The 12,724-nt window shown below is 37.8% G+C and overlaps 1 protein-coding gene across 3 annotated transcripts in view; it reads right to left on the reverse strand.

The window, feature by feature from the left end:
- LOC101850144 (serine/threonine-protein phosphatase 2B catalytic subunit alpha isoform) overlaps positions 1–12,724 on the reverse strand; it is a 53,156-nt gene that overhangs the window by 25,367 nt on the left and 15,065 nt on the right. For all 3 annotated transcript variants that reach the window (XM_005092448.3, XM_005092450.3, XM_005092449.3), the window contains exons 4-9: positions 12,524–12,635; positions 11,266–11,411; positions 10,301–10,440; positions 6,775–6,852; positions 5,023–5,117; positions 2,698–2,823 (exon numbers count right to left, since the gene is read on the reverse strand). In XM_005092448.3, the coding sequence (XP_005092505.1) occupies positions 2,698–2,823; positions 5,023–5,117; positions 6,775–6,852; positions 10,301–10,440; positions 11,266–11,411; positions 12,524–12,635 (697 nt within the window). The remainder of the gene's footprint in view (positions 1–2,697; positions 2,824–5,022; positions 5,118–6,774; positions 6,853–10,300; positions 10,441–11,265; positions 11,412–12,523; positions 12,636–12,724) is intronic.

Consider the following 12,724-nt stretch of genomic DNA (forward strand, 5'->3'; position numbering starts at 1 on the left):
AGTTTTTTGGTCACTTATTGTTCGTTCATAACTATTATGACACAAAAAAGTAAATTTTATCGAAAATTAATCAAGATTTTTATATACTGTCAATTCTATGTATTTTCCTAAGTTGTTTGCTATACAAGTCTCAAAATATACAGGGTCCCTACCAAATCCTGGAAATTTTTCTCAAGACCCCCAATTCGTGGGAAAAATAAGGCCGCTGCCCGTCAAGAATGATCCCCCTAAAAAAAGCACATCTATCAATGATAAAAAGTCAAAATGTCTTTAAATGATTTCAAATGTACATTTTGCAGTATAGTCTTCAAACAATAGTTTATAATACTGGGTGACTGCCAACCTAGCTTCTCATTTTAAATCTTTCCAGGGGAGGGGGCTCATCCATTTTCAAGAGGGTATGTCACATAACGATGACAGCGCGTGCTCCATTCATATCTAATATATGTATATGTTTGTGAATACACACACACATGTAGATACATTATATCCAGACAACAATATGTCAGTGTGATCTTATGCGACTTTGGTATTTCAGTCTGTTCTTACTTATTTATATTCCCCCCCCCCCCCATATTAGCCTACATAAACTGCCTGAGAAAAGACCTAGAAACAGAATATTGACTGTAGAGTAATAGTAATATTAGTAATAACTTGAAAATATAGATATAAATTATTATCACCCCATCCAGTGAAACGCGAACACTTTAGTTCAATAACAAGGCGCGGCGTGACGGAGCCTGATTAAACACAAGGCCTGCACCAACGCGTGCTTTGCAGAGAGCTCTTATACATGTAGTAGTTATCAAAGTTCTAAATACTAAAAATTTGCTTCCAAGTTCAGTTTTGTCCTCTAGCGTTGCCTCGAGTGTATCTAAAAAAAAAAATTTATTTAAAAAACCCCCGCCGGTACTCACACGATCCTTATCATTTGATGCGAACACACAGGTTCACTGACCGGTGACGATGGCGTACCTGACAAAACGCTTGTAAAACGTTCCTTTCTATCCCCCCCCCCCCCCCCCCCCAAGTGACAGCACAGGACAAATATTGATTTATTTTCATGGCGACACAGCGTTTGTAATGCACAACCTGCATGTTACTAAATGTTGCGTTATCTATCAGACTATTACCGAAAAATTTCTGGGTGGTAACGAAAGCGAAAGCAAATCTTGATTCTTCCCGATCGAGCCTCGGTGTCACACATACACTTCCGCCTGTCGCCATAGCAGTTCAGTTATGTTTCCGCTTCATGATTTCTCAACAATACTGTCTAGATAGCTACACTACTAATATTACACAGGCCCTATCCTTTCCCCGACCCATAACAAAATCCCCGACTTTTCCCCCATTTCCCCGAGTTGGTGGGGATTCTAAATATAACCTTAGCCTAGCTGAAGAAAGGAACTTTGATTATTCATAAATGTGTGTCATCATTGTTATGAACGAACTTTTTACTATTTCCATCATTCAAGTCAGAATTACACCTAGACCATTGCATATACAGCTTTGGCAGTTACTGAGCCTGAAAGAGCAATCATTAGGCCATATAATATGGATGATTAAAGAGTTATTACATAAAGTTGATTTTGGACCCCATTTGTCACACCAGGGTATCCCACATGTTGGCAAAGGCTCAGCTAGTGTCTCATAAAGAGATTTCTTTCACTTTCGACTTGTGCAACGATGTAGAGCAGTACTGGACTAAAGCCACTGTACTACTGTACAAGATTTTTTAAAATCACACCAAACGGCATGTTCAATTTTCTAATGAACTGTTGAAGTCGCACACCGTCTGCTTCCTTCACAACCCAGCTAGCTCCCTTTATTTTTGCATTCTGCATTAATTTATCTCGAATTTCCTCCATTTTCAATGACAACTCGACACACTATTGTTCAGATGCTCGAACGCCAGTCGACCCACAATGAACATGCTGCAAGCCACGCTTTCGCCTCATTCCAAGTCCAGTGTTTTCCGCGTGTAAAAAAGGTATCACAAATTGCTACCGAGAGTGGTCCAGGGGAGGGGAAGGAGGAAAGTAATGGGAAAAGCTAGATGAAGCAGAGGTAGCGGAGTTCCGCTATTTAGCAGAAAAGTGGCAGCTATTGTAATAGCAAGCTATTATCCAGACTCTGTTCCTAACAGAGATAAAAGATCAGACCTATTTATCAAGTAAATTGCACCTCAATCAATGATAACTGGTTCCAAATCTATTTCTCATCACTTTCTTCTCAATCTGAAGACTCCTGACCCAAATAATCAAGGTCATTGATTCAACACTCCGTGTCCATGCAAATTTTGTTGAGCACCTAAAGTAAATACCCTTTTTAACTCATTTTATCGCTTTCCACATTTAACTGCAAGAAATCGAAAGTAAATATCATGTTGATGAAAATAAATGTTTGGGGAAATATTGACAGGCCTTTGTTTAGATCTCAGTCATTACGTTTGCGAATATACTGCCTGCAGTCCTGGGAAAGCAGTCAGGTTTCTCCAGTATTCTCATCCACGATTCCATAGGTGTTAAAGCTGAACAAGTGTGAAAACGAACAGTATATTCAAAACTCAAACAGATGGCGGCAATCAGCCAACTATTTTTCAAATGAATTGATATAAGCTCATTTGCAATTTAGACTCGTTGTTCTCCAACACTCTAGTCGTGAAATTATCATTCCACAATTATTATAGTTCCTTACCCTTTTCTCCAACAAAAGGTAATGACCACGTAAATACATCCATGAAATTGGGCAGCCAGTATGGATGAGGAGAGCAATTGAACTGTCGAATATTCATCACATTGTTTTCATACTTCAAGATAGCAGCTGCAAGTAAAAGAGGGGGGGGGGGGGGGGGGGTAATTAATTAAAATGTTAAAAAAAATACTCCAATAGGGTAAGTTATCTGATTTTTAAAAAAGAAAGTTCCAAAACGAAAACAATGTTCAATATCAACAGCACTGCAATTAAAAGAACATAAACATACTAATATGCATCTTTAAAACCTGCACAACTAGGGAGAAATGTGCATGTATGTGAGTGAGAGAGAGAGAGGGAGAGGGAGAGGGAGAGGGAGGGAGAGAGAGAGAGAGAGAGAGAGAGAGAGAGAGAGAGAGAGAGAGAGAGAGAAAGGGAGAGAGAGAGAGAGAGAGAGAGTGTGTGTGTTTGTGTGCTGTGTCCTATCACCAGGTATTAAATTTCCCCACTATGGGTATTCAGACTTCCTCATAAGTTTATACAAAGTTGAACACACTGTAATCAAAGAGTCTATATAACAAAAGGGGCCACTTCTCTCTTTGAGCCAATTAAAAAAGTGTCCTCAAAATTCGGTGGCGCCCTCTTTGCAAATGCGTACCCTTTACGAACAGAGTTACCCTACTTGAGTTCAAAAAATCAAAGTGAAACTAGCTAGTTTTTTAATAAATTATTAAAATGGTTACGCTGACAAAAAAAACCTCTTCCGGAGGAAAGGGTGATTGTTTTCTTCGTTTAATTTGACTTTAGAATGAAAGGCGAGAGGTCATTAAAAAAAAAACACTAAAAAAAAACAACCTAAAACTTTGCACTAAACGAACCCGAACTGCTGATGAACAGCAGTCGACCTGCGCATGCAAGGAGGTGCTATTCCTATTCTTCTTCTAGAAAAACGAAAAAGAGCTTCAAAACAGACTGCAGCGCCATCTGAAGCAAAGAGCGGACTTCCGGCGGACATTTTTTGGCTGAATGGCCCACCTTGTTATGTACTATCTTTGCTGTAATATAACATTGGATATACACAGGGTGATTTTTAAAAAATAACTAATAAACTTAAACAAAAAATAATTTTAAAAATAAATCTCCAACTAAACATCACAAAAACTTTCCACCTCTTTTGGAAATATTTTCTCCTTTCCAGAAGCCTTGTGACTTGTGTTTCAAAAGAACAAAATATTTGGAATTAAAAGAATTTAGCTGATGTTCATTTTAGATAATTCTACAGAACAATTTTGCTCTGTATGGCACACAAAAAAAAACAAACCCAACCCAACTTTAACCTTTCATGACGCACTAGTTTGCATCATACCAAGACCCAACACTCAAAGATGTAACAATCAAGTCTTTCTCAAGTCAGTTGTTTGCCAGTTCCGCACACCGTATGGGAAGAATGCTCAAGTGCCCTCAAGATCTCCGATGTCATTCATGGGTAGAGAAGTTTCCTTATTTGGAACTCTATGCGGTATCAGTACTAAAACTTCCATGGCAAAGCGATCACTTCAGGCCCAACAGGCACCATTGTGACCCTTTTAAACAGCGATGTTTCAAGAGATGTCTTTCAGCAGATAATGACTGCAGCTAAAACTTTCCTACACCTCAACAGAACGCATTCTCAGGCAGATCTTAACCTACAGCCTTACTATATTCCTGTTAAGCAAACACTTTTACAGGCTGACACGGATCAAAGACTGGCAATTTATCAGTGGTTCTTTGATCAACTTGAAGAACTTGAAAATTTCCTCCATGATTTTGTTTCAGTAGGGAAGCTTATTTTTCACCTTTCAGGTTCAAAAACGCTGTCTATTGGGTAACCCCCCCCCCCCCCCCACTTCATATGGTGTAGCTTTAAGCACTCATGGTTTGGTTTGTGTTTGGCCGCCATCAAACATTTTGAATGATGAGTTTAAAATGTCTAAAGTCCAAAGGAGGACATGTAAAGCACTGGTTCTTGGAGTACCAGAATAAAAAAATTTTCTTCTATGATCCTGCTTGAGAAATGAAATTATATAGTTTACAAGTCACTGAGGTGGAAAAATTAAATTCTAAGAGAAGGAAGAAAATTTTTAAAAATAAATTGTTTCAAAACTTTCCTTCCGTTTTAAATATAAGTTTCTCCTCTGGATTTCACAGAAAACACAATTCCCTCAGAACGAATTACATCTATTCTGTTAAATTTTTTTTTTTATCACCCTATGTAAAAAGTATTACAAGCACATTGATACTAAAAATGAAAGTTCATGAATGCAAAAGACATAAATTGTGCATACTAACCTTTGTTGTTGTATACATCTAGATAGTTTGGTGCTGAAAATATTGTTATCAATGAAGGGAAACCTGTCGTCTGGCTTTTTCTGTACATCCTATACCTGAAATAAGAAAATCAAACCAAGTCTTTAAAAACACAAGCAGTAAGCAGGGTTTCCACTCATCAAGAAACAAAAACATTTTCAAACTCAAAGAGATGAAAGAGTTAGGAAAAAAAAATGAAACAAAGAGAATGCAAGACGAAGACATTTCTACTAAAAAAAAACCTACATTCCTACAATATGGAAAACATTGAAAAAGCCTAAAATATATGAATTAAATGGCTTTAAAAGACCAGTCACTCTTACATCCATTGCTTTCAATTGCCTTGAAAAATTGATCCTCTCAAATATTCTGGGTTGTGTTCATGGAAATCTAGATCCATTCCGGTTTCCATACAAACAAAAGAGGAACGTAGAAGATGCTGTACTTGTTTTTTGTGACTCTATACTGAAAAACCTTGAAACATCTACAACGTATATATATATACGATGGTACTTTTTGTTGACTTTTCCACGGCATTTAATACATTTCAACTGCATATTGTTATTGAAAAACTTCTGAGTCTGAGAGTTAGTCATCGTATCGCAGCATGGGCCCTGGAATTTTTGACAGGCAGACCACAATATGTGAAGCTGAACAACACAAAATCTTACACAATCCTTTGTAACACCGGCAGTCCTCAGGGGGGTGTTTTGTCAGCAGTTTTGTATACAATATATACCAATGATCATAGAAGTAAAAATAAAACACGCTTAATAAAGTTTGCAGATGACTCCGCTATCATTGGATTAATAATAAACCTTGATGAAAAAGAGTATTTCGAAGAAATATGTATGTTTTTTAAATGGTGCAATTCAAATTTTCTAAAAGTGAACCTCTCAAAAACAAAGGAAATGATTTTTGATTTTAGAAGAGAAAAACCAACATTCCAACCACTCGTAATTGAACATGAAACAATTGAAATCACGGATTCATACAACAAATATCTTGGTCTCACAATCGACAACAAATTTACATGGCAAAACCACGCAAACAATATTATTAAAAAGGTGAATCAGAGAATGTACTATCTGAGGAAACTTAGGTCTTTCAATCTGAATCCATCCCTCCTTCAGATATTCTACATCACTACCGTAGAAATTTTGATAAATTTTGATATTGCTTGCTAAGGTAGCAATTTGGTAAGGCAAAACAACTTGATAAGAAAGGCATCTAGAATAATTGGTAGAGACCTAAGTAACTTTGAATATCTGCACAAGACAAGCGTTTTTTTTTAAAAGTCGGAAATAATGCTAACAGACCACCCACTGACATCGGAATTTTAACTATCGACCTGCAGTAAACGATACATTTCCAAAAAAGCAAGAACAGACAGATACAGAAATTCATTTGTACTAACTGCAGTGAGGTTACTGAACACACAGTGTTACAAATGAAACAGAGAGAGAGAGAAAGAGAGAGTGTTTTATGGAGCGGGTTGTCCCAGCACGTGAGACATGTATTTTAAGCCTGTCTAGTGCATTCACGCGAGAGCCCCTTTAGGTGTAACTTTTGTAACGTCTACTGCCATTGTTAACGACAAAGACAAATTTCTCCCTGTGAGAAGAACAAAGATTGCCATTGTCATGACATTTAGAAAACAAAAAATCATAATAAGAGTTTTCTCTTGCTAAAATAAGCAAAGATCAAATTGTACAAAGACATCACAACACTTACCCTGCATCTTGTGCTTCATGTGCTCGAATTATGGACAACAAGTTGTTTTGTTGCAAGAAATCACAACATGCTGCATAGCTGGGGAAAATAGAAAAACACAAAAAAATAGACATCTTACGACAGTACGTACATAAAACAGAAGACAACTTATACAAACAGCATGGAAATATTCAAATAAAAATTTTTGCAAAAAAGAGTCTTAACCCTCTGAGTGCGCATCACGACCACTGACTTGTACCTCCCTTCCGCGCGCATTCCGACCACTGGTCGTGATCCGACATGAGTGTAGAAACTATACCGCTGACATGAAAATAGCCATTTTTAAAACTGCTGGTGACTACAGTCCACCAGTGCAACGTTTATTAGAGCCGCTGGCCGCGCATTTCGCAGTTGGGGATCGGTTGGGAGTTTTTTATCGGCAATTTTCTGGGATTTTGTTTAGTTTTCAAAATGTTGGATTCGTCAGCTGATTCAGACACAGATTTACCCAACATTTTTCTGGAATAGGGCGATAGGGCGACAGTGATAAAGAGTTTGAAGGATTAGGTCCTTAAATAAAAGATTTAGATCTATGTGTGAATGATTAGGACATCATGTCGTAGATCTAGATCTAGAAAGGTTCAAGCCCAGAAGGGGACGTAGATATTCCTGCTAATCTCCAAGAAGGCTGGACTAAAAATGAGGATTTTGATACCAACAACAACAGCATAATAAAAAGCATCTGACCAGACATAAGGGTAGTTCATTATGTAAGACACATTTTTCCTACTACTGTAATTAAGAAATTATGATAAATAAGAAAGATATGAGCTTTTTTTTTATGCAATCATGTTGAAAATTAGCATTTTTCTAAAATAAACCGGGCACTGAAGGGCAGTAATGGTAAAAATGGCTTAGCTAGACCTGCATGTGAGCCTAAACCAGATTGTCTGAAAATTTTGCGCAAACCCCCCGAGCTTTTGTGGGTCTCATAAGGAAGGACTTCCGAGTAACGAGCGACCACCCCAACAAACAAAATAAAGAAGAGACCTAACCCTACCCCAAAAAAGAACCTGCAACGGGCCTCATGTAAAAAGGCCAGCACAAGTCCAAAATAAATTTTTTTTTTTAAACCACACTCCAAAACTAACAAGGACCATAGATCTAGATCTAGGCCTACATCTACATTGCTATAGGGTTTGATACAATAACACAGTAGAATTGGAATATGAATCCTCAATATAGATCTAGTAATCTTAATAAATATAGATCTAGATCTTGTAGAACAAGTGAATAGGAATAGGCCTTGAACTAGAAATCCGCATCCGATTCCGAACAGAGGAATTCGGCTGAGTCTAGAGATTCTAAATAAATATTATAATTCACGCACCTGATGAAATGCTTTTTACCAACATTAATATTACAGCACAACCTATGATAGGGTTTGATACAATAGAATTGGAATATAAATCCTCCATTGAGGTCGATAATGATCTAGATCTAGATCTAGAGTCTATTAGAACAAGTGAGTCGGACTTGAATGAATCCACACGATCTGATAATTAGTCAACAAACGAAATTCAAAATGGCCGCTCTAGCACGAAACTGAAAGTAGATCATTTAGGTCGTCGTCCTTTTTCGTATTCGCATTTCTAATCAGGTTCCGACAATTATGTCGGAAACGCCGACGTCGGCACTCAAACGAAAGTGCCGACAAAGCCGACGGGAGAAAAAGGGGGCGCTGGCAGTCGGCCAGGTCTCGCACTACGCACATTGACTGATACAGGTGGGTCTAGCGATAGCATCGACCGGCTCGCGGGTCAGGTCGCGATTGTCGGATTTCAGACGATTGTGGGCAAACATGCAGGTCTAATGGGTGAAAGCACTGACAGGTTAAAAAACCTGAAATCCGAATTAGTAAAATGCCTACATCTGAAAATTACACGCATTGAGAAATGTCGTCAGATAAACACGCATTTCATAAATAATGATACATGTAGTACAGGTACTTTCATTTAAGGAATTCCTTTGAAAACAATCCATCCAACCGGGTTCTGGGTCCGCAAAACAGCAATGTGCTATTCCTGGATGTTAATTTTTGTAACATGTATTTTATCACAATCCCCACTGAGACACACATTTTTTTAAAGAGCCGTGTCACTGTCACAGTCCACATTTTTTAAAACTCTCGCACCTTCACAAGCAGACTCTTCTCCGCTCACATGTCTAAACCAAATCTGCCACTTTATGAAATCTAAAAATCTGGATCTCAGAGGAAAAAAACGGGGATCAACGACAAATCACCAAGGTGACTAGCCAGATGAATAAAATTTTTTCCAGAGGTGTCCATAAATATATTATATTCCATGTATATGCCCTCTGAGCACGCGTGCGCGTGTTTTATTATTACTATTTCTTAATTCTGAAGTATCACATCAAGCCTCGAAAGACGCTTTAACCTGTGTGCATGAACTTTAGTTGACCCCGTCAACGGACGGTCGCTCCAACACGCGCGAAACTCGCACGCCGAAGTCATGTCACGTGATGAGAACGCATGTTTGAAAGTTTTACTCACGGGTCTCGATGACGGGCCCGACTTAACAGAACTTGGGGTTGGAGAACGCTTGTTTTGAGTAACAGCAGAACTATGAATAATATGGATCATTTGTGTGCCGCGATTGAAACAGTTATCAGGCCATCATCGGAGAATTCTGAAATTACCTGTCTGGTAGCCTAACAACTGTAGACTATACCGCAACTAAAGTGAGCAGGCCAGATCTAGATCAACCGCTGAAGACTCCAGTGTCGTATGAAACAATGAAACAAACACGTCCTTGGCCTACACCCAGGCTACACTACACTGCCCTCGGCTTTGGCCTATTGAGAGATCATAGGCCTTCACCCCTACTGTACTATTTTTCTGTGTGCATCTTATCTACATTTACTGAAAGAATGAATTTCCTTTATAAAAGAAAAATAAATGACAATAACATTTAAAGTTTGACCGCGATGTGCTTGTGCTTGTCCAAACGACCCACAGACATGAACCAAAGATGTCAAAACCAGCCACATTTTGCAAAATATGGCTAAACCTGGGCAAATAACAAAGTGGTCTTGCCAGATCAATAACATCGAGGTCGTTGGCCTAGTGTTTACTGCGTTGGCCTAGTGTTTACTGCGACATAGATCAAATTGGGTTATTTCTGGGCTTGCAACGCTCATTTTGGCCAGTAGGGCAAGTTGAGACAGATCAGCAACGTAACCAAATGCAAGGAGCTAGAGACTGGATGGATAGAATGACTATTTCCTAAATGTTTACATGAAGTCAACAATTTGTCCCAAACTGGAAAAGTTGAAAAGCTTATTTTCAAAAGCCGGAATTCCGGCATATGCCGGAAAACTTTCACCCATGACTTAGCGTTAGGAGGGTTAAGAACCCATTTGCTTTGTATCACATCCTATTTTAGTTAATCCTGAGTCCTGAAAGTATAGGCAACAATAAATTTGCTCCCATCACACACACAATTCAATAGACAATGACAAATACCTGTAAAAATATGAGCAACCTCTGACAGTGTTGTGCGTGAAATGTTCTGATGACTTTTCATTCCCAAAATCCTCAAGAGGATCTGACCATAACAAATCACACATGGGACCAAATGCTGGTGGCTCTTTGAATCGATCCAACTGAAAATAGTGAAAGCACAAAATTAGGGGAAAAAACAAAACAGGGTTACAAAGTCAGTACCTACATTCAATTTCTTAAAAATCAACATAAAAAGGACAATGAAGATGACAATATCGAAGATTCTATTAAAACCAACCGATCACAATGTTGCCACATTTGTGTTTGCAAAAAGAGTATATTTTTTTTCTTCTTTTTAATAACAGAACTTGAAGGAGCCTAAAATAAATCTCATAAAAACACACACACACAATACAAAGTCCAGACACTTTGAGCGATTACTTGTACATGGCAAAAATTGTTTTCTTTTAATTAGTTGGGTTTTTAAAAAAATATTAAAGTTCAATATTGTAAGAACTTTCAATACCTTGTACAAACACTACTAGCACACTATGCAAGCTGGCTATCAAGGCGACAATGACAAACTGATCACCAAAACAAAATAAAAAACTAAATGGCAAAAGCAATCAATGAAGTCACGTAGCCTTGCTGGAGCTATCATGTGAGACAGAGAGCTTTTAGTACTAATAGGAGTTCTGCAGCACTTGCAATACCAATAGGTCATACAAGTGCCCAAGATAAGACATGTTATTGTCTAGAGAGTAACATAGAAAAAGTAATTTTGGAGAGATTTTATAAGGATGACAGATGTTTGACAGGAAAGAAGAAGCAAAGCACTAGCCAAAAACCAAGGTAATTTTTACGTAAAAAACCCTAACACGACAAAAGGAAATGAGACAGATCAAGGGCCTAGAAAATGAAGAGGATGCCATTATAAGCCTCTAGTGGGTGACTACCGACAAACAAAAACACCATATCAAAATCACCTTTCTGATATCATCTAATGTGTGAATTTCTGGCGACAGTCCTCCGTGAACACAAAGAAATTGCTGGTTCATCAGAGCAGAGAGGGGCAAGCAGTCAAAAGCTTCCATACAAGCATCATAAACTCTCTCTGTGTATTTGATTTTACCTGTAGAATTCAATAACAAACAAAATTACAATTCAGAATGTGCTCAGGAAAAAAAAAGATTGTTCACCTTCAAACAGCATAACATTCTACATAGCAACAGTATCGAATACCTGACTATCAGCAAAACAAAGTTATTTGACTTCAATTGCCACAGTCATAAAGAGAATTACGGCTAAGGGACATTCATAGGTCATACAAGTGCCCAAGATTAGACATGTTAATGCCATAAATTCTCACATTTTTTACATGGTATCAAAATCACTGAAGCCTGCCAGTTTTCACAATGCAATAAGTTGCTGAAATTCCATACACAGGGTTGTAAGTAAATAGGCACTCTACATAAATTTGGAGAGTAACCTGACACAGGCAGGAGTTTCTCTCGGGAGATATGTTCCATGTAACGTTGAAAATGACAAATACGTCTCAATTAAAACTTCCTGATGGCTACCCCCCCCCCCTCCCCCCAATTGTCAGTAAGTAATGTGCCATGTTGAATTAAGATCTGGGCAGCAATGCTATCATCGACAGATTTCCGACTTTTTCCTAAAAAGCTTTCAACCGTTAAAATTTTTGTATGGGACGAACACTACAGGGGTTATAACATGCGCAAAAATCAGTCATGAAAGCATCATGTAATTAGTCATTCAATTAGATTATTGAAAAGAAAATATTACTTTAAAAAAGAAATTTATAAACAACCACACTCCCCCCACAATGGGCTAATACCCATGAAAAGGCATACAAATCTAAAACACTGATAACCCTGCAAACATAACTGAATACCAAATTAAACTGACACAATTGCTTTTGCCGAAAGAAACAGCCTCTTCAGAATGATTTGCATAGGGATCAGGATAAGTTTTAATGTGGATTACTACAGGTGCCGGTTCATAATTGTGAATTTGTAAGAAACATGGGTATACATATGAACTGGAGTCAAACTTTTCCCCCCCATACAAAAATTGCATAACACAAAACCCCCCAATAAATTTAAAAAATAAAAAATTAAGTAAATGACTGTAAACTGGGTACTTTCATTGAGCAACAAAAAGTAATTAATTAGCATACAAAAGATAAAAGATAAAGTGACCCAAACAATAAAGCATACTTACATTCTTGTTTAAATGTGAAATACTCTGTAAGATGCCTACATTCGTGATTGCCACGCAACAGGAAGAATGTTGTTGGATATAAAATTTTTAAAGCCCATAGGTAAAGAACACACTGAAATGAAAAAAGAAAAAACAATGTGTTACAACAAAGCATTTGTGACAAAACCATGGAAATACGGAGCTCAAAAAACATAAATACAC

This window comes from Aplysia californica, unplaced genomic scaffold, assembly GCF_000002075.1.
Source record: "Aplysia californica isolate F4 #8 unplaced genomic scaffold, AplCal3.0 scaffold00046, whole genome shotgun sequence".
In the NCBI taxonomy this organism is placed as follows: Eukaryota; Metazoa; Mollusca; class Gastropoda; order Aplysiida; family Aplysiidae; genus Aplysia; species Aplysia californica.